Source organism: Pygocentrus nattereri, chromosome 19, assembly GCF_015220715.1.
Source record: "Pygocentrus nattereri isolate fPygNat1 chromosome 19, fPygNat1.pri, whole genome shotgun sequence".
In the NCBI taxonomy this organism is placed as follows: Eukaryota; Metazoa; Chordata; class Actinopteri; order Characiformes; family Serrasalmidae; genus Pygocentrus; species Pygocentrus nattereri.
The window spans coordinates 19,302,730-19,326,256 of NC_051229.1; the positions used below are offsets into that span (position 1 = coordinate 19,302,730).

General features: G+C 39.3%; 1 protein-coding gene across 4 annotated transcripts in view; it reads right to left on the reverse strand.

Annotated features, from left to right (window-relative positions):
• LOC108442432 (microtubule cross-linking factor 1) overlaps positions 1-23,527 on the reverse strand; it is a 117,258-nt gene that overhangs the window by 41,775 nt on the left and 51,956 nt on the right. For 3 of the 4 annotated variants that reach the window (XR_005129055.1, XM_017722459.2, XM_037530835.1), the window contains exons 4-8: positions 18,096-18,155; positions 15,946-17,079; positions 14,670-14,957; positions 6,322-6,450; positions 1,894-2,019 (exon numbers count right to left, since the gene is read on the reverse strand). Coding sequence is in view for 3 of the 4 variants with exons in the window: in XM_017722459.2 (XP_017577948.2) it covers positions 1,894-2,019; positions 6,322-6,450; positions 14,670-14,957; positions 15,946-17,079; positions 18,096-18,155 (1,737 nt within the window). In the remaining variant the exon portion in view is untranslated. The remainder of the gene's footprint in view (positions 1-1,893; positions 2,020-6,321; positions 6,451-14,669; positions 14,958-15,945; positions 17,080-18,095; positions 18,156-23,527) is intronic. The other variant, XM_037530834.1, reaches the window with a different exon arrangement.

A 23,527-nucleotide genomic window follows, 5' to 3' on the forward strand; every position in this document is an offset into this window, starting at 1 on the left:
ACTGACCGCCGACTGCCTTTCAGCACAATCTGCTGTTAGCCAATATCGATCAAGGGCAGGGCTGGATGCCACAATTAAAGGCACAGAAGCGAATCTCACTCGCAAAACAAATACACCCTCCCTTCAGTGCTCCTTCAGAAGCTCTGGCCCCAAATTCAGGTTGCGCATTGCCAGGGCAAACAACACTTTTCAGATCTTTGTGGCCATAAAACCCTTCACAAATGTTGTTTGGACAAACGCCATGATATAATAGAGCGAACAACAACAACACAGCAAGTAGCGTAGCTAACATTAGCTGGGCTGTAGGTTAGCAAACTCACTACGATTGCTACTGTAAAGCTAATCACAAACATACTGAACAACTGATTCCGTGAAATAGCTAAAAATTTAATTAATGTTACTCATAACAGTCAAACAGAAACAGAGCAATCTCCTTATCCCTTTCATGTCTTTCAGGTCTCGATTAAGCTGTATTCAGCTTCTTTTTTGCCAGCTTCTTGTTCAAACTTTCCTTTTCCACCAGCAGTTGGATTCTGGCACCTCAGGTCAGCACAGCCACTAAAATAACCAGAGCCCACACAACCAGTACAGCCAACACAACAAACCAGTCCTAATACTTCACGGATAGGTTTTTAAACAGACTGATAAGGCTAAAAGGTCTGGCATTGCTTTTGCAGTTCTGCATCTTATTTTGATTTTCAGTCCCTGCCAAAATTGAAGGTCATGGAGCTAGCGCAGTGTAAACTGAGCTAAGATTAGCACTCGGATGCTAACATGCTAACAGAAATGACTCCTCGAAGCTTTGACAACAAACCACATTAATTAAAGCTCATGTTCACACAGCGAGTTTACAGCAAAATTGGAGCCAAATATGTAATATATTTCAGGTAAAATGGTTTTCATTACTGAAATGGATATGATGAGGTTAAAGTTGGGTTCCTATTTGCCAGCTTTTTGTTTAAATTTTCCCACTGGAGTAGCTTCAGCCAGCTAAACACATGTGAGTGTGTTACAGGCCAGGTCAATGAGGTGATTAGCATTTAAAACCGAGAAAAGTTTAAGCTTGTTTTTTTTTGCATGCATTTACGGTAAGAGATCTCTTGTACCCAAAGTTCATTTAGTGCTTTATTAATCTCTGTGGTTTAGGCATCTATGTCTAATCACAAATTTGTGATTTCAAACACCATCAGAACAACAACTCACTCAACTTATACTTTACAGCCATAGAGTCTCAGATCAGTGAATATGGCAAACGTGAAAGGCCCAGCACTCTTACTTTGAGATGGTATATATAAAACCTCATTAATCATTTATCACACTGTAAAAAAGGGGGGCAAAAAAATATTATATTTATTATGTGGTTTACATACTGTAAGAAGCACAGCTAGGACAAAGCTGGATGTTAAAAATAGCATAATCTCCATAAGATCAATGAACATTAAAATCTTGTAGTGTAGTGTCTCAAAATACATTTCATATAGGCAACTTAAAAAATATAAGAATTAAAACCTCTTGGATTAATATTTCAGTGCTCAACATGTTTTTACTTGAATACATTATGCTTGGAATATCTGTAGATGTATGTTCACTCTTGATATGCACTCCTGTTCATATCTTAATAGGAACAGTGTAGTGTTGGATTTTACATAGCGTAAGCTTAGATATACGCAGCTTACTGATAATATCATGTGCTTGCGGTTAGTTTGAAATCGCTTAAATCACTTCACATCTATTTCCATACCTGAAGGCTTGCAGTTACTGTATCTAGACTGGGATCTGTAGATAAAGCAGACGTTCAGCTGAACATAAGCCCACTGCAATTAACAGCTAGTGGGCTGTGGATGACCTAATGGAAGCTGTGGAATACGCAGCCATGCAGACAGTTTTTCCTACCTGAGTGATGGAGGAGGACAGACTATCTCTCTCCTCCTGTCCAGATCTCAGTCTCCTTTCCGGGTCCAGGCAGAACTGCATTTCCCTGGCAGGGGTCCCCACATCTGGCAGGCTCGATTCCCGCAGCTGAACCCATTACAGAACATATATCTCAGAATATGTTCTAACATGATATAAGATATTTTTACAACCTAAACTTCATCCTCTTCTTGTGAGCAAATGCCATCTTATCATTACTGTCTTTAACAGTCTATAATCTATTAGTCTAACATCATATTGTTGTTGTAGTGGTCTGCCATTAATGTTTGCCAAGAATTTTCAGTCATAATCGTGTTTTAGCTAATGTTAGCACTATTAACCAAGTTAAACCATTAAGGCTCTAACTAACTAGGCTGACTGTTTTCTAGCGAGACACAGATAGCCAGCATGTATCAGTCCACTGGCTTAATAAGGACCTACTGACTATACGCCAATGCTGGTCCATCTTCGGACCACCCAGATTGTTGTCCTGCACACAAGGTCTAACAAGTTAACCTCCACACACAGATTTTAAATGCAAATTTAAACTAAGATTACAAACTGTTGAAAAAAAATCATGAAAATTGTTTTGTTGAAAATGTTGCTGACACTGTGCTGGAATAGTTACAGCTGCATAACTGATTTTGTGATATTGCTCTTAAAATTCTTTACTAAACCAATTTACATCTCAAATGAAGGAAAATAAGTTAACTGGACTGTGAGTGGAAAACATGCGATGAAAAGTAGCTTTGTCTAATACTCTGCTTAACCAACAACTTTGCTGTTATCCGCTTGCTATATGGGGACATGCTGTTCTGAAAAGCCTACATTGCTAATATCAGCATAAGTAATATTGACTATTGGCTAAAAGCGGATTTTCCCCTTTCCTCAAATGAATTTTCCCCTTACTTTTGTTAGTTTAGCAGTGGAGCTAAGAGGCTAACACTACATGAAAACAAAAGAGATTTTGAGTGACAAACCTCCATTACTTTTTAGCTACATTAGCCTCATAACTCCAGTTCAAAAACTAAAGAAGCAAACTTTGGACACCAAACACGCCTTACCCAGTCATCTACATTTGAGAAAAGGGGTAAACTGAGCAGATTTGTCAGTGAAACATTCCTCTTCTAACCAGCTAGGCTAGCGGTGCTACTGTTTCTAGCCATTTCTATTCTCTGTATCTCCAACACATTCATTAAACTTGCACTATCTACTTATTGCCAAAATTTGCACAATCAGTTTTCCTCCTTTAAAATGAATTTAACTGTGAAGTAAGCAGTGGCCTGATTCTCAGCAGCTGCTCTTTGGGGAGCTGGTGTCCTAATAACATCCTCTCAGGATCCTCAATGTCAGACGCAAACAGACAGAAATGCAGGAGAGCTAATTCGACACGCCAGTCGAATCCTACAGCCATGAAACAAGCTTTGATTTTGCCTTCCACAGAAACAGATTTAATTCTCTTTCTTTCTTCTGAGGAAGAATTTCAGACAGACTTAATGTCCCTTTCTATGAGTTCAGGCAAATACATATGAGAAGCATTAATATGTAGGCTACAGCACACTTGGTGTGAAGGGTCTAACTGCAGAGCCACAGTACTGCGCTCTCAGACCCACAATCTCAGCTCTCAGCTTTTAGAAGCCCTTAAACACTATGGCTGGGTCCCAAATGGCTCCTTACCCCTTGCATAGTGCCGTATGTGAGTTTTGTACTTTGGACTCCTGCACAAAAATAGTGCAGTATATATCACGAGAGGAATTGGGCACTTGTGGCTGAATCTTGAATGGCTCTTTGTCAGACATATTATGCACTGTTTGGGTGCCAGCATCATTACTTTAAGACCTACCTAGTGCACTGCGTAGGGAGTAGAGAGCCTTTGGGATTCAGCCTAGTGATTATGAAATAAAGGAAGATAGTGACGCGGTCGAGCTGGGAGACTGGCTGTGTGAACAGTGGTGATTTAAAACTGTGCTCGCTTAATAGTAGCCTAGGACCAAAATATACTTTAGTACTGAACGAACTAAAGGTGTTATTATAAATACAAACAGTTTCTCTGTTCAAATGTTTTTTCTCATCTAATCAGGGTAATGTCGTAAATATTCAATCCGTTGTTTACTCCCACACTCAGGCATGCTAAAAGTGTGACTGCGGTTCCTAAACGGAGGTGTAGGAAGCTGAAAGTGTAGGTCTGAAAGTGTCCATGATAAAGTTGTGGTGCTGTGGCTCTGCAGGTGGATACAACTGCACTTGGTGCTAACTGGTGCTAACTATGTTTTTTCTTAAGTTTTCAAGGCAACAGATGTGCTGTTATGCCTCAATATACATACTATACACTATATTATATCATCAAACATTAAAAATGATTATTTTTTTTGGTCAAATTTGAATCATAAGCAGCATTTGTTACTACCACAATACAATGCAATGCAAGTTTTCATCTCAAATTTGAGTCATACTGAATGGCATACTGAAGCAATGTTTCATCTTTAAATGTATGTTATTTCACTCAGTGTATCATGTTTTACTTGTTACATTTTTCTAGCATGGAGATGCAGGAGATGTAGCAATTTTCATTAAAGTGTATAGATATCATTTGATTTACAATTTTATAGCCATAAATAATTTATTCAGGAATTCACTTGTGTTGAGGTCTTTTTATAGTTCTTGGCATACTGAAAGTACTGGTACATTAGCATGCTACCTAGCACTCACCTCTGGCTGGTGTTTCAAATTAAGTAATTCTTATCTTAGCACTAGTGTCATGGTGTCAAACCTGTTCATAAATGTTTGTGCATGCTAATTTTAGGTTTGTTCTGCTGCATTTATTATAAGTGTATTCATTGTGGATTTTTGTTCTGATGGTTGGGGCTAGAGCAAGCTAACAGTAAGAGCCTGAGAACTGTGTTTATCCCACTTCTGACACCAATGTGAGATGAGGGGTTCACAGCTTGGGCTTGAGGTTCTCCTCTATAACTCAGCTTTACTTTATATACTTAGAAAACAGTGTACAGAAACAGTGAAAACACAGTTCTCAGGCTAGCACTTGGCTCTTACTGTCAGCTCAAACTACCACTCTATAGCTTGTCCACAATGGATAAACATCCATAAACATGCTACTCTTTTATTTTTAAACTAAACAAAACACAGGCATTCTCTGATTCCACAAAACGTTGTTGTATAACTAGGATAATGAGGATTCACTGGTAACTGCTAGCAGGCTACTTAGCTTGCAGTTTTTTTACATAAAAATTTGACAAGAACACTGAGCTGAGTAAACCACCATTATATTTAGGGAGCGAGAATGATTGATGTCTATCTAAGTAAAGAGTCACAGCCATTTTTGTTTAAGCTAAAATGCTATCTATCTAGCTGTCTGTGAAGACAATGGGAAGCAATCTGACTAGATATCTGACTAGGTAAGCGTGTAATAAAATGGGCCCTGGCCATTTAAGGGGTTATACCAAGTGCACTTATTATTTCAGCACTGGCTAAGTAGAAACCTTTCAGTGTTTAATGTGGCAGTGTTCTTTTAAATGCAAATCATGGACTTTTTATGAAATTGCTGAAACAGATTTAATAAATGCAGATTTAACACACAGTACCACACACTTTGTGGTAATTTTGAGTTATCAACGTAACAAAAGCCTTTTCAGATACCAGAACCATGAGTGGTACATATAAAACATAGTACAAGCTAGCCCAAAATGCCTGTGGTGAATGAGTGGCAAATGAATACAAGTAATGAGAAATCAAAGCGACCTTAAATTAAGAGCAGTGGCTGTGAGTGGAGTGACCTTTACAAACAGAAAGTGCACCATGGACGATGATGTGAGATTGTGTGACCGCCAGTACTGCATAGCAGCCTGTTGTGTTTTCTTTTTCCTTTTTTTTCTTTTTAAACCTAAACTGTTTTGTTTTTTTTCGTTTTGCATCTTTTCTAACATTAAACTGCTTAACTACTTTGCATTTGCTTCATTCGGTAATATCAAATATACTGCATAATAGTGCACAACATCTTCCTTTTGGGGGCTTTTTCCAGCATACATTTAACAAGACCATAATACAACAAGACCCTAAGATAATTTTCTCAATTTAATGACCCAAATGCATTGTGTGTTCTATAATTTCACTCTCTTTTCCTTTTTATAAAGATGCATTAGAGAATAAGGTAGAGTTACACTTAATAGACACCACTCAGTTCTCATCTCTATCTTGAAATTTGGAGCAAAGACAACAACACTCTATATTGCTCTCAGAAGACTTCTTTGCTCCTTGGCGCTGTTCTGAATTTAGCATATTTAAGTTATAATGGCCTAAAAAACCTCATTTTCGGAAATTCATAGCAGCACTACTGAAGTCAAATACATGATTGAAAGGCATCAGAGCTATCTGAAGGCTGGACGAGGCACTGACCTCGGGTCTGACACTGTGGGGCCTGGCGTATCTACTGAGTGCGGGGGCTCCCCTGGGTGCGGCGGGCCCTGGGGCCTCCGGGCCAGTCTGCCGGCCTAGGGACCACTCCAGCTCCTGCCTCCGCCCGGACTGTGAGTGAGGGAGGGGGGACAGGTAGGGAGGAAAGGGGTGGATGGGGTCAGGAGTGAGGGGGTGGGGGTGGAGAAGGGGGGGGGGGGGGGGTAACGAGGGGAAGGAGATGCATGGAGTCGATCGGTGAACGACAAAACGGAAACGACGCACGAGAAGACACGGAATTTAAAAAGGGGTGGGGCAGTAAAGGCGAAACTTAATGTGTAAAAAAACAGTAAAAGAAATGGAACTGATCAACACACACAGTTTAAAAAAAGAGATGGTGATGGAGTAAAACCATGGCAGAGACAGAAACAGAGGCAGAGCGGGCTACAAGACAAAGAAAAGCGCAAAAAGGAAAACCAACTTAAAGATAATGGAATAGGAGAGTGATGAGAAGAGGACGAGTATGAGGATGAACAGAATCATGGGCTGAAACATCTGAAGGAAACACAGAAATAGAACGAGGGAGAGAGAGAGAGACAGACGAAGAGAGAGGAGAGAGAGAGGAAAGAGAAAGAAAGAGAGGGAGAAAAGGGGCAAGGGAGGGGAAAAAAGAATGCAAAACCTTTGTTATGAAGCGCATGCAATGAGGGATACATGAGTCTAAAAAACCAACAACCAAAAACTGTGCAGTGATGCTAAGCTAAGCGCTAAAGGCATGCACGCACGTGTTGCTTGCCTGTGTGTGTGTGTATGTGTATGTGTGTGCGCTCCTTGGCCATGCTGTGGAAGCAGCGTGCAAGTGAGATGTAGCTATTAAGTCAAAAGTCTTAAGCATTTGTCAAAGGCCTTTATTGGTTGCCAGTGATCTGTATCTGACTCCATCTTAATGTATGATGTACAGGCCATGCCTTTGTGCTTGATTTAATTTGATTTAAGTGTTGTGTCCAATAGCATTATCCACCCAGCTTCACCAATGGGTTCCACCAATGAACAAAATGTGACACCATCAGAAATTTGAAGCATGAATGTTTGCATTTCCAGAACAAAAAACTTCAGGTTGAATAATATGAAAGCTTTAATTTTTTTTGTCCAACAAGTAAATTGTTGTTTTTTCTGCAGAAGCACAAAGCAGAGAACAGGTAAGAAGCTACAAGCAAAGCAGCTGTGTGTATCAGTGATAAGAACTCTGAAACATAACAGACAGATCCCATAATGGTTTATCACAAAAATAGCTGTAAGTATATTTACATGCACACCAATGATTCATTATTAGTCTGACTCGTCTAACTAAGCTGGAATCATGTAAGCAGCATGATTAAATTGTTATGGTCAGAATAAGATCTTAAGTACTATTCAGACGGGACTGAAGCTGTGGGGTAGAGCAATTTTACCTCAGCTGCTCTGTAATGTTTATGACTGACTCACACTGAATGAGAAATCTTGTTGCAAAATCTTGTTGGAAATTACAGCGATGAGAGAGGCTACTCAATTTATGCATTGTCATCATACCAAAAAAGAGTTTGGGGGGGGCCTTGATGGCGCTGTGTTAGCGAGTACATTTAAGCTCCACCTTAAACTTTTGAGTATTTTGCGATTTTCAAACTGCTATGGACCACTTAAGCTTTGTTACCACTCTGTATCTGGTGTCATGCCCAATTTAGAAACTCTAGGCCTGACTTATGGTAAAATGAAAAGGGGATTTTTGATGCTACATGCAAGCTAACACTGCTGCACACTGAACTGACATCACAAGACAGACAACTGAACAAAAATACCCCACACAAGCTAGCAAGCTTTGCCAAGTGTAGTTAAGCTGTTTTGGCAGTAATAAAGCACATTAGGAGTATCTGGTGTTATTATATAATAGTGTTTAATAGTAGATTTTCATGCAATGCCATTTCACTGGAGTGTTACTTCGCGACTAGCATGGATGCAGCAATGTTTAAATTTTAACTCTTTACCAACCTTGTTAGTCAGTGAGTCCAGTGACATTCAGTTGAAAAATGCATGTATGACTAAAATTTCAGGTTTGGAACCTTTTTGTGTACCACAGAGCAATTTGTAAAAATCCCATTCATGTTTATCATAGAGAAAACCAGCATAGACCAGGAGTTGCCAATATGGGCATGTGGTGAACTACAGAATGACGTGCAGTTTCAGAGATCTATGTGACCATTTCACGTAAAAAGAAGAGCCAAGTAAGTCAATAGCTGCATGTGGCACACCAATTAGTTCTAAACTTAACTTTTAATGGGCTAAAACCCCAGTGTCCAACAATGGCTGCGGAAATGTTAGTCACAGCAGAATTAGCTACTCTGATGTATGAAGAGTGAACTCCTCTGCAGGAAACTCCCAACAAAGATCCACCAGAAAAAAGGCTTATATGTACAAACCATGTCCAAACATTTTATAATTTTGTATTGTAATTTTTTAAACCCTGACCATCCACACAGATGTCTTAAGCAATTGCAGTGTGTCATTAGCTCGGGAATTTATAGTCAATGGCTTTTAATGTTTGAAACTGTACACTTGAGGTAGGACAATACATATGAGCTAGATATGAGCCACAGAGAATGGTAGTAAAAAACTATTTTTTTTAAAGTAGATAAAGGCCGCCAGAATCTTTACTGACATGACGTTGTGTAACCTGTAAAAAAGGTTGACATGGCGGATTTAAATGGTAATAAAAATGCTGAGAAATTTCACTAATATATCCCACCTCCCCACGTAAGATGAATCCCATCCAAATAGTACTTAGACCTCAGCTCAGCCTGACAAGCAGCCCAGGCTGATGCTACTGGGACTGTATTGCCTTGTTCAGACCACAAGCAAACTGGATTTGCTTCTCAAATCAGATCTTTTGAGACAACTGAGATTGATCAGATCGGATTTGTGTGCCAAGACATCACCAATCTATCTGCATGGGTTGCAGTGGTAACGAAGAAGGCACAACTTTGTAGCTATGCTGGTGACATGGATGAGGAGAGATGGAAGTGCATCATTTTGCCCTCCAAACTCTTTAGAATTTCCTGGCATAAGTAAGAATCTCTGGCACTCTTCTTGAATTCCAGCACTTCCATCACTCTGGATTTGACATTGTCGTTGTTTGTCGCTGTTAGTGTTGCAAAATACACTGTGAAATTCCCCCAAATGCGGTTCAGATTCAATTAGCAAAAATCTGATTTTGTGTTTTTTCAGCTGTCCAGACTATCAAAAACCAATCTGGATACAATCTAGATATGTCAAAATTGAATTTAGGCTGGCAGTCTGAACATAGCCTGCTAGCATGCATGTAAACAAAACCATAAATGGACCAGTTTTATACGTCTCTTGGTTCAGTCCAGTTTCTTAGACAAAATAAGTACTTAATCAGGGCACTCATAGTTGTAGTTAGCAATTTGAGTGAAATGTTCCTTTACATTCTCACTAAAATGAACAGAATGGAAATAATGAATTGCTTTTTGTTGAATTTGTGCTTTTTGCAGTCTTAAAGGGGAATTCCACCTATTTTTCTAAATTTCGTCAGTGAGATTAAATTGTACAAACTCATTCAGAGTGGTCTAATGTGAAATGATTTACTGTAGAGGAATTTAAAGACTGATTTTCTTCACAGTAGTAACAGGAACCAGGAATCATGATGACTACAATGCAAATACAACTTTTTCATCCTTTTTCATTATACATAATAGGGCTGCAAGATAATGGCAAAAATGATAATCACAATTATTTTGGTCAATATTGAGATCGCAATTATTTAACACATTTATTCACAATGGGTGCACTACTGTAAAGGAAAGGGGTGCACTGGATTTACAACACAAGACAAAACGAGAGCATCATTGCAAAACAGATTGCAGCTCAATAATCTTTTTATCTCGATTATTGTGTCTTTGTAATTGTTGTAAGCCAAAATCGTAGCTGAAAACAAATTTCAATTAATCACCCAGGCCTAATTCGCAACCATTATGTGTAATAACCTTTTATGATGTATCTTTTAGAGGCACTTTAGACGCCTGGTTCCTATCGGCATGTGTCTCAACAAAACATCTCTACAACACACCACTCTGAATAAAAAAATCCCCCTTTAACAACTGCACATCAAAGATGGAAGGAAATCATAGCACAAGTGCGGACTGGAGTTACCACTCAAAGTTTTAATAGCAAGCTTGACTTCATTGAGGTTTTGAATCAAAATCAGCTATCATGCAGAGTCAAGCTGTGCCTGTCATGGCATAAAAGCTTTGCTTTTAAAAGGGTCTCGTGCACCACTCACTCGCTGCAACAGACTTATGAAGCCATGCAGACAACAATGGCTTTTCTTTCATCCTGTACTCTGACCCTGACACAGCAGTTCAGCAAGCAGCTACGAGTGAGTAAGACAGTGGACATAAGGGTAGAAATGGAGGAGGGCAAATGTGGACGCAGGTGTGGGTACAGGTGTGTGTGGGTATGATTGTGGGAAACTGGTTCAGGGTGTAGGGGGCAGGTTGGAGGGGTGGCAGGATGGGTCTTTGGCTGAGCTGGGTGGTGTATGGAACTATATATGAGTGTAACAGTGTGGTTATCTGGCCAATTGTGAAGCACTTTGGATGTATAAAGGCCTACAAAACCTCCACACACCTCTAACTCTAGTAATCCAGTGGGTTTGCGTGTACAGTCGTATGCATAAGTTTGAAAAACCATCAGCCAGACAATATGTGTCTTCATTTTCTTAGTGAAAATAAGCACACATCCTCTACAGAGAACTAACTCAAATAAGGCTTAAACTTAAATATTCAATTTAATTCCTACAATTCCTATTTATTTAACTATCTTGGGAAAAGTAACAATTTTTTTATTTTTGTAAAGGCCACATTTGTTGTCCTCCTCTACAGCCCCAGCAATTAATTCAATTTTTTGCAAATCAGCAGTAACTATGCATTAAAATGTACAAATGTATTTTCTGTAGAGGATGTTTGAACTTTTATTTTCACTCAGAAAACCAACAACAAACACACAAATTAACCTGGGGCACCCAAACCTTTGCATACTACTGTATATTGTCTTAAGACATTTATTATTATAAGACTATCACACTGACATTCTGTGCTGCACTAATAAATTGCTCTTTATAAGTGAGGTATATCATAAATATCAAGTCTTCAAGGTAAAATAACAGTCATTTTGACCAAAATGCTAACATCTAATATCCCACATATACTTAAGGATGGACTAATCCTTCTATGAGTGACTGAATAAATGTTTGGTTATCTTCCAATGCAAGCACAAAATAACAGATTTTCCCATTTTTAAAGTGAAAACAACAGAACATATGGGGTGTAAAAGCCAAATGTCCATGACTGAAGCATACAGAAGCAATGGAGCTGCACTGCGGACTGTCAGTCTGTACATGATATGCATGCTTAGACATGCCATTACATATATCTACACCCAACTAACTAACTTCTCTTCTTCATACCATGAACACAACTGAAACAGTGAAAAATCACACACTGATTATTGTAGCATTACCTAGTGTATTAAACTTGATGAGAAATTTTTAACATAGTTTCACCTGAATGTACATCAAGGTGCAGGTGTACATGTAAGCCATGGTAGTAATGAGTCCTGTTGTATAATTTTGGTACATGATGGGCATTGAGTAATTTTGTGATTAAGTACTCCAACAAACAAGAGTAACTTATTATTAAGAGTAACTTATTTATTTAATTTAGAAACAGCCTGGCATGCATGTGAAACTTATATTGTGCTTCATTTACAGCATTAATAACAGAATAACAGAAACAGAGCTGAGTTTTTGTTGTTGTTCTTCAGTAGGTGAAAAAAACAAAAAAACAAAAGGAAAATGAACAAATTTTAACACTGACTAAGCTACATGGTATCTAGTCACAAGTATTCCGTACACAGTGCCAAAAATGTACGGTACAATTAAAGATGTGTTGCAAGTTCATGAATTTGATGCAAATTCAGAAAACACTTTCATCAACAAAACTATACCTGAGCTGCACAGCCAGTCACAGCCCAATAGAAGTGAGACACAACACAACGGAAATGTTTCTGGCAGACTCTCAAAGAGGATGGAACATCTATGATGAAAGTCCCTGACAGAGGTTGATAAATCCACAGAGATACTTTCCAGTAATTTCATGGTAACCTTAGCTGGCTTGCAGCTATATGACATGTCATAGCAGTAATACAGTGATATCTGGTATTGCTATTTGAAATTTTACAGTTACAGGTACAGTTAGTTAATTTTCTTTTATGATAGTCATATTAGTTACCTGGTCAAGTATAAGTTAACTTACTTTTACAGGTGAATGTTTTTTACTTCAATGGAAACATTGCCACTATGTTGTGACTGACTATGCAGCGTTTCTGAAGCTGCATGTGCATGTGTCCATTTGAGAAAGACTGAGACTGTCACGGATCCTATCTTTAAAAGTTTGAGATTTTTGCGTGATTACAAAACAGGTAGACTAGAGACACATTTCATGCTATGGATTCTGTTGTAACTCAGCGAATCAGATATGAGATAAAAATGTTTTTCAGACATGAGACATGTTTTTTATTTGGTCTTTAGCTTTGCAGGGGCAAGATGTGATCTTGTAATAGGAATATACATATGGAGACGACCTGTTCAAGTTTTGGAGGTGGATGGTGGCAAAATCTGCCACTAAAAAGGCTTTACCCACAGACTTTTCCTCTAAAACCCACCACCAAATTTCTTTAGTCAGGTGCATGTTTTAGGTATTCAATAAACAAACAAATACACCTTACTAGCAAGTGAAATAAGATTTTGTAAACATAGTGGACAAATCTGTCCACATTGCATGTACTCTGGTTGCCATAACTATGAATAGCAGAGGAAACGTACAGCTATTCATAACTTTTATCGTCTGTTCTTAAGTGTACTCTTGTTTAAGACGAAACTGATCTTTGACACCTTGTTAGTGTCAGGCTGTTAGTTCATGTACCTGGTCAAATGAAAAAATTTATAAAATCTTACCATATTTGGCAGAAATGACAAACTGAAGTTTCTGACTGTTTTGGTGTATGTTAAGTTTTTTTTATTTATTATGAAAAACAACCATCTTAGAGACTTAACTAACTATTTTGCCATTTAAAAGTGGCTTATTATTCTAGGATATCTTATTCTTCATTTAATAAGAACCATTTTTAACAACCAAAGTAAATCAGATTTTTATTGGGCAAAATAGTAAAATAAAAAAAAATAAAAAAAAAAATATATATATAGATAAGACTCTATATCTATATTGCTTTAAAACTAGTCCTGCAGGCCTCGCAAAAATGGTCCTAATGTTTCTCCACATTTTCATTTCTACCAGGCTGAAAATAGCTTCTTATTTTCCAGCGTGTTGTTAAAATTTTCTGTTCCACGTTAAATAGAGTAGTACTTACATTCTGGCATTGCATGAATATATTCGGTGTGCCATTTAAGGAGAAATGGGACATTCTATTAAAAAGCCAAAATCAAATTTTTCAAGGGATTTGTCTCAAATGTGCATCCCATAGACTCATGCTTCACTGCTGGTCCATGGCTTGTTGCGTGCACAAACCCTGAGATTGTGTGAAACCCCATTGTCTGATGTAGCTGATCGAGTCAGTCGGCTCCCTTCAGGTGGTACAAAAGTAAAAAGTGCTCTGGAGTCATTACCTCAAAAAACTGGCCACACCTTTATGTCTGCTGCCTCGAAAACAAAGTGGTGTACTTCACCTGCAGACTAGACAGTGGGAGGTGATCAAGGTTATGTTGCATTTTTATTTTCATTAGGTTATTTCATTATGTTACAGTGGAAAACAAGCACACCTACTTTTAGCTCTGCCTTCATGAGATTTAGTTTGGTTTAGAAATGTCTAACTCAGTCTGTTCCCACCAAAATAAACCTATGTTTCTATCTTCTTTTAAGCCAGATTAATTTATAGTTATCTCTAGACGTGTACTCTAATCATGAGATCACATCTCTGGCCATGCAAGACTATTTGAGTCTCAATGCAAAATCATTTCATGAATTCTCAGTAGTATTTTACCAGTGGAATAGACGTTTATGTTACAAGTACTTGTTAGTCAATTACTCGTGCCCATCTCTAGTTTTGATTGAGCAATTTGGTTGATACAGAGATTAAGATTTAACCACTTAGTCATTCTCACTGGTAGATATCAGGCTCAGAAAGTAAGCAGCAGGTGGACGTATTCATGTCTAAGGTAGCATGTGACAGCAGACACTGCAAGGCTGGGGAGAAGACGAAAGACAGCATGATGTATGACTTACCTGGAAGTCCGTCACCAGGTCTCTTCCCAGAGTGCCGATGGGCGAGTCGCGAGACATGGAGGTGACAGTGGACAGGAAGCTGCTGGACTCTGTGAGGTTGGGCATGGGTGAAAGGTCATCAGTGCGTTCTTTCAGACCCTCACCCAAGTGGTCCACTTTCTCCACAAACGAATGGAGTTCTGCCCGGAATGCCCGCATGCGGGTATTGATGGCATCCAGCACCTGAGAGTCGGGCTTGGGTTCAGCAGTGTCTCCGTCACCCCTGAACTCGTAACCTTCCCCAGCAGTCTGGAAGAGAAAATAACATGTTTCAAGCAAGATAGCATATTGATGAAAATACCATGGTCCTTTCCTTACGCAGTAAAATATTTCAGTTTAATTCATTATAATTTACAGTAATAGTGCTGTATTATAAAATCTCAATACTTTACAACTGATTATTGTTTTTGTCTTGCTCCCCTGTATTCCTTATGTACAGCTCACATGTGTTTGTACAAACCCAGCTGTGGGAGGGCCCTCCAATTTGCTACATTATGTTGTACAACACGTAAAGATGTAGGCAAATGTTCCACTAGCTAACTTCTGTTAGCAAACACTTGAATATTAATGCACACAATTATATGAAAGAAAAAATAAAAATATTTCAAGGAATGCTGGGAAATTAATCACTTCCTTTAAAGTATTGTCCTGGACTACAATGGAGAATATCCATTCAGAATGCTGTAGTTCATAACTAGGCTAAATCCCTGGCCTGGAAACCAAGACTAAGCGGCAGATTTACTAAGAGAGGCACTAATGATTGACACTCTACTGAGTGAATTTGTGTTTAACAAAAGTTAAACATTTGACAAGTGCGATATAATCATACATTTGGTTCACATGCTTCTTGTATAACAGCCTCGTTCCACAATATATCACTACTTGATTATTGTAGATTACTGTAATCTCAAAGGCAAAAGCAAAAAAGTGTAGCAACAAAATTGTGACAGCTATTTTTTAACAACAAAACAGAGTTAGGGATGGCCCAAAACATTATTAAATCTGCCTCCAGTGTCTAGGATGTATTGAGAAAAGACTAATGGCCAATGCTTATATTTTTCCACTGTCTGACTGGGTAAATGTCTGGTTTTGTTCACATATGACAATAGAAACAACAACAGAAAGTATGTGATGCATGAGCCAAAACAACTAGACCAAAGCACTGTACAGTAATGTTTGTATGCTAAACTGAAATAGTGAACTGTTATAAATCTCTCATTACCTTATCTGTACCTACCCCGACAGAATCTGCTCCTGTCACGACCAGGCGCCCCTCGCAGATCAGACTGTTTGTGTCCGCAATGAGCCGCTCCACTGTTTTTCCCAGCCGCTCTGCCTCCCTTTTAATACCAATGAGCATCTCCCGATCCTCCCGTCTCCGCTGCGCCAGCTCCGCCCCTCCTACCTCGCAGACATCTGACGCTTTCCCACCACTCCCAAACCCAGAAGTAGTTGTCTTCTCGAATGGGTCCTCAGTGTCACTCTCGCCACCCACAGGACCCTCCCGTTTGGGGTGAAGTAGGAGGAGCCGTCCTGCCTCCTCATCTTCAGCTTCCCTGCTCTCAGCATCGCTATCCCTAGGGCTCCCAGAGCGCAAGCCCAAGTGGGCAGCCAGATCGTAACGCTGTACGTTGGAGATTAGTACACGGTTCTCGTACTGCAGCTTCATCACCTTCCCACTCAGTTCATCAATCTGCAGACGGGCGGCTTTCAGCTCCTCCTGCAGGAGACCAGCACCACTTGGTGGGATGCTCGCCCCATTACCACCATTACCTCCATTTCCAGGCTTCAAGAGACCTAAGGTGCCTCCGCCCTCAGCCTCACCATCACCTTGCCCGGGCCCAAACTTAAAACGGTTGAGCTCAGTAGTAAGCTGCCTGTTATGGTCCTCAATCTCAGAGATGGAACGCCGCAGCAGCTCAGCCTCCTCTTCCACAAACTGCAGGTGGCGCCGCAGTTCACTGGCTGACTCCAGTGCTCCATCAGTGCCATACGGAGATGTAGGTACGCTGGAAAAGGGCTCGCGGCCGAAGCAGTCGCGCTCGTATTGTGAACGCAGGTCCTCATTCTCAGCCCGCAGGCCGCGGTTCTCCACCTCCAGCTCCACGATCTTGCGCCCCAGGATGTTGGCCTCCTCCTCCACCAGCCTGAGCCGCAATCGCAGCTCAGCTTCCCGTGTGCTGTGCGGCCCACCACCTGTCACCTCAGCCAGTGGTAGGGGGCTATCTACATCCCCGTACACAGACTTGTACTTCTGGAGCTCCTGCTCCAGCTCGTCCTTTTCCCGGCCCAGCTTGGCCATCTTCTTGCGCATCAAGGCTGATTCTTCTTTAGCAAACTGCAGCTGACAGCGTAGGTCTGCACTGTCCTCCTGTGGAGAAGGATTGGAGCAAAGGGGCTTTTCATTATGTCAGTTTTATTATCAGCCAACCATTTGTACATATTCTGTCAGGTCATTAGCAACTTATATCCAACTTAAAATAATCTATGATGAATCCTTACAATAACAAATTGTCAAAACATTTCATTGACAGTAACAAAATACACACACATTTTCTAAGCCACTTATGCTTCTGGGTCATGGGGGGAACTTGAACCTATCCCAGTGGTCATTGGGCACAGGAGAACTCTTAGGGCCTTCTAGCCCTTTAGAGAAGGCCTAATGATTTCAGGGAATTAAAGAATGCAATTTTTATTCAATAGAATCATGCTTGCATTTATACTCTGCCAGTATTACTGTACTCCTTTGGTTTCTTGAAACACTGTTAGTGGAAAATAAGGCAAAGAGGAATTGTGTTTCTGGTACATCTAGGTAGATGTAGCTAAGTGAGCTCTAATACTGGTTAATACTTTAAAAGTTCAGAGAAATTAACCAATCACATTTGGATTTCCAACAGGCAGGACCAATTTATGGGCCTTCTGTATGTCCTAGATTTATTACTGACTGCAAATAGAAGTGCCGTCCTAATCAATGGGAAAACGGAAAACTGTGTCGGCAGCTCTACACCAGAGCTAATATGTCTGTCACAAACTTTAAATACAGTCAATGTCTTTTAGAAGATGTCTGTTGTTAATCTAGAACTGCCAAAAAGTGCTCATGTAAAAAGGCGATAGCTTAGTGGTAACAAACTACTACAATTCTTTAGAGAAGCTAGCAGACATTAGCATTATCATAGAGGCGGGTTTTTCTTCTTTTCATTTTGATCAAGTTTTGACATTTGTATCCTAAATTGAAGGCCTAGCTCTGATAGACATAGTTTCCCACTGGCATTCAATAGCTTTGCATTATTATAACCAATCAGGTTTATACAGTGAAGAATGTTTTAGTTATCAGTGACATTTCACCAGTATGTATGTTGTGTATATGTGACTTTTGAAAACACAAACCTGAGTAAGAGATTTCTTGTCTTTGAAGGTTTCCCTACTCCCTCGCCTCCTCAGTGCCATCTGAAAGATCAAGGAGAAGCAATGGCATGAGAAGAGAAAAGAGCAACTGTGAAGCTGATGTGTCAGCAGATGATACAGCATAGTTTGGCACCTTAACAGAATGCATTTGTTTTAGAATTATCAATGTCAGTTTCAGCATGAGCCCTGAATGCTGATGTGCGTTGTTATGTAAGAACAGCATTAGAGAAAGCTGCCTAGAAGAATGTACTGTTCCATAGATGCATGCTTATTCGGCACATTACTCTATAGACCTATAGGGTTTTAGAGACACAGCTTATGCCTTTATCTGTGCAGACCCTTAACATGTGATACACTCATTTAGAACCAAGCATCAGAGGTCATCTAAAACACATTACAAAGTCAGATTGAAATGCATGCAGTTATCTGATTACTTAACACCCCCCCCCCCCCCCCCCCCCAACTGTCCTGGTAACAGATTTCTTTCTCTCTTCATGTAACACTAACACTTCTGTTTAGGTTTACATGTGTATGTGCACATGTACTTAGATAAGAATGGACTTACACAAGACATTACACAACCTATCTATAAAAGCACCCAGCTGTCATGATCACATCATACAGCCTGTTAAAGCAATAGTCGAAAAATTGTACCCATACCCTAAATGTAGTTAATCAGCCAAAAAAAAGCTGATTTGTTTTTTTTTTCTTTTCTTGATAACAATGTCATCCATGTTTTCCCCCAAACTAGCGCTTTGAAATAATAGTGAAAAACGAAACTCACAATTTTCCACTCCGGCAGGTTTTGGTGTCCAATTTTATTTCTTTAGTTTATCTCTGGAGTTACGAGGCTAACATTGTTAATAAACACCCAAAGTCAAAAGTCTCTGATGTAAACAACAACAAGTGTCAAGCGACGACATCTCCCAAATCTTTTACATAAATATATCTCCAAAACATCTTTGAACCAGCGTAAATTGCATCCAGGTCTTTGTTTGTCTTTGTTTTTTATTACATTATCTGCCTTGAGATTTGATCTCCACTTTTGAAATATGATGGATATTAATTTATTATAATTAAATTATCAATGCTATCTCAGTTTTCTTATTAATTTTTCTGCAGATTTTAGTGCACAATGTTACCATATTGGGAGAATGTACCGTGGCAGAATAACTTCATGGTTAAAAAAGAGAGTGAGGTTTTAATGTTTTGAGTCATAATCCAAAATCGTGGTAAAAAAACAGGCAAGGATAAATCCAATAAAGACAAGAAACACAAAAAGACAAACATAACCAGACGAACAAAGTCCAAAGGGCAAAGGAAAAAAGGGCAGAAGTTAAAATAGCAAACAGAGTCAAAAACCGGAAAATCACAATAAGTAGAAGAAAGACCACTCAGCAGATCTTGAACAAGAAGCAACACCGCGCATCGAACTAGACTAAAAACCGAGGTTTTATACTAAACTACTTATATTAGAAAAGGTGTAACCAGTTAGTACTCAGGTGACGAAGAACGGTGATTGGAGCAACATGGAGAGCTGAGAATCATGCGATCCCCTGAGGATTCTGGGAAATGGAGTCTCTAAAGACCTGTGAGCCTGAGGAATGTGCAACAGAGAAAAACATTTTTACACAAGCCACATGTTGTGTTCTATTTTTCCAGTATGTTAAACTCAGCAAATAAACAGAAATTGTGGATTTAAATGTGCAGAAGTGTGTTTCCCATAGAGGATGTATTCACTAATTTTCATTCAGAAAAATTTTAAAATATGCTATTTGACCAAGGGGTGCTTTTGCATGCAACTGTATCTGACATTTCTTAACCAAAGTTATTTAATTAAACAAAGTCTGTGTAGTTGCTGTGTAGTTGACATACATATTAGAATCGTTTCATACATTCATATGATATGTCATCGTCTCATTATTATTGAAAGGCAGTGTCTGAATATGCACCATCAGATCAGTGAAAACTCAAGGAAATTACTGTCACACAAGACAATATTTGACCAGATACCCTTTGTGAACAATGCTATAGCTTTCTGCAGGAAGGACCTGATTTGCGAGCATGGTCAGCATTGTTATGCTGAGGCATCTGTGTGCTGGGAGGGAGAAGCCAGTGTAATGCAGAGAGGCTGGACACAAAACACACGCAAAGCCAGGATCAAGAGTGACCTCTGCACGCAACACACAGGCTTAAGGCCTGAACTGTAAAAATCACACACGGCAAAAGAGTCAGTTAACTGCTGTTTCGTGTAATGTGTGCAGTCATTGATATTCATGGTTATATTCTTTCATTAAAGCACTGAATGCATAAGGTCCCTTCATCTATTAAAATTACAGCCATTTAGTACAAGCTATTCATTTTTCAGGAGATATTCTGAGGAGATTAGATATACAATAATCCACTTGCATAAGGAAGGAGAAAGTCAAGGGAAAAAACAGGAGTTTCTAAAACTGGAGTTCAAAAAATGATTAAAAGTCCCAGAAAAAATGAGGCTCCAAATAACCAAGCAGGAGCTGGTAGTCCACCAACACCAACAGCATCAGATAAACAGTACTTGTGTTACAGAATGTTACATACTGGCTTGATTTTAGCCATAGAGGACCCAAGATAACACTACTTGGATTGCCTCCATACTTAAGAAACTGCAATTCTACAGGATATGACAGCATTTTTACCAAAATGTGAATATTTGTAATGGACAAAAATCGAGTAAAGTTACATTACCTCACCTCCTCACCTCATGTAAAATGAATCCTATCTGAACGTCCCAGAGAACCAAAAGAAATATATTAATGTGTAATATGTATATATATATATATATATATATATAAAAATGAACGCATATGCAACATGCTGCTACAGGCAGCTTTTGCTACCTTTTGGTTATGCTGGGTTAGCTTTAGCTCGATAAGTTTCTCTGACTCAAATTGTTTTGTGTGAGACATCAGCCTTGTGATTGGTGAGGGGAATGCTTACGGAAGCATGACCAAAGATTAGGCCCACCCGGTTTACAATGTGAGAAGAGACATATGGTGAAATATATCGGTTATTTATTTGCCACTGGAACAATATTCGAAGTTTGTAATTAGTACATGTTTACTGTCTGCCTGAAAGAACAAGATGAACCTAATTGGTCTTTTAAGATTGAACTTTGTTCACGTGGACAAATTGTCCTGCAGATTACTTTAGAAAACTACAGAGCCCTGCTGGTGACATTCCGTATAAATAAATATAAATAAATAAATAAATAAACTTAGTAAGCATGGGAACAAGATCCTAAAGTGTGGCCATGAATTAGTAAGGCATGGGAACTAGATCCTAATGCATGGCCACAACTTAGTTAGATGTGAGAATGAGATAATTAAGCCTTGACCACAGCTTAAAAAGGCATTATCTTGTTCCCATGCCTCACTAAATCATGGCCACACATTAGGATCTTATTCCCACGCCTTACTAAGTAGTGACCCCGACTTCATTATCTCATTCCCACACTTTATCAAAAACGTATTATTTTTATTAATATCACCTGCAGGGCTCTGAAGAAAACTGAAAGCAAGCCTCCTGAAAAAAATGGAAGCTGTAATGAAGGCAAAGGTTGGACACACTAAATAATCAGATGGTATGGGGGGTGAGAGAGAGAGAGTGAGTAAGTGAGTGAGTGAGTGAGTGAGTGAGAGAGAGCGAGAGAGAGAGCGAGAGAGAGAGAGAGGGAGGGAGGGAGAGAGAGAGAGAGAGAGAGAGAGGGAGAGAGAGAGGGAGGGAGAGAGGGAGGGAGAGAGGGAGGGAGTGCAGTGAGTTTATCTGATGCCAGAACAGCGTTAGTGCTAGTGTGGTTATATTTAAAGTCTTCTGATGTGCCGTCCTGCACTGGAATCTTTTTTAGGAAGTACATCTTGCTGATGCATCTGATCAGAGCGCTGATGGGGTGACATTCGTAGTGATCCTAACACTGCAGGCTAGCGTTAGCCTGGCTCTGAACAGGGGTTAAGAACCGAGTACATGGAGCTTAAATAGTCTACAGCTGATGGAGTTTGAATCATTTATGGCCAGAAGTATGGAAAAAGTGAGGAAGAGCAAGGAGGTTTAATCATTTCCCTCTTCAGTGAGAGAGAGAGAGAGAGAGAGAGAGAGAGAGAGAGAGAGATGCAGCTCACCTAGATACAGCACCAAAACATGCTTAGAAACACAGAATCTAAAGTGATGTCATGTTTTATGTAAGTGAACTGGCTAATGCAAAGCTGTGGATTCAAATCGCCTGAGTCACTGCACACCCAGCTCTCAGAGGCGTGTCCTGTTTCATTTCTACGATTACGGAGCTGACCACAATCCTTTCTACATGTAGAAAGAAGATGGCTTTTAGCCAGTAAGGGCATGATTTTGGTCTTCAACTCACAAAAGGCAGCAACTAATGCATTTAAATTATGACTGCTGCTACATTACAAACATTTCTAGCTTTCAGAAGCCTGTTAAAATACACTGTGCTCTGATTATAGGTTTGGGCAAAACATACAATATTTGTTTTTTCAGAAGCTTGATAAGTTGGAGCGGACAGAACCCACCAGTAGTGCCACATTTACAAAATACCATATAAACATTATTACATTGTTTTTTATTCATTGTTTCACATACTGAGCTGCACTAATACAACATTACTGATTATGGTCTATTTGTAATTAAACATGCAGTTGTTCAATACTGACGATATCCACAAAGAATACTGAGATACTGAGCATCGAATCAGAATCGTTGAATTTTTCAAATAGTCATTAAAGTCTTAAACATTTAATGTCAAATCAGCTTCTGTATAGGCTACTGCACACTGTAAAAGAGGTGTTGCGCAATGTTGTAAAGCAGACAGCAGGAAAAATATCCTGCACATCCAAAGTCCTTATAGGACATGCCGTCCACTTGGTGGACTCCCTGGAAATGCCCCCAGGCCCTATTTCTTTGAATACGGAGGGGCATATAATCCTGAAACTCAAAGGGTAAGAATTTCTCCATAAACTGATGCCATGTACAAGCTCAGTTTTCTCTCAGTGAACTGTTTTCTCCTTTATAATGCATAATAATATAAAGTATAATAAAAATAAAATAATATATATATTATTTTATAGATTATATATATATATAATCTTTGGAGTGAGAGCATAGCACCGATAAACAGCAAGCTCAGACTCAGTTACACTCCACTACTATAGATTTAATGATATTAAGTTAATGGAACTTTCAATACAATTTCATACATTTATCACATTTGGTATATATCTCTTTAAATTTAAAGCTGCTGGTGTTTTTAGAACAGTGGCCAGACCTCAGCACCACTGAAAGCTTCTAAAGTCCTTTATGAGCTGGATGATTGAGTGGAGATTAAGTAAATGAAGGGTGGTCTGTAGCTTTTGTACAGTACAACA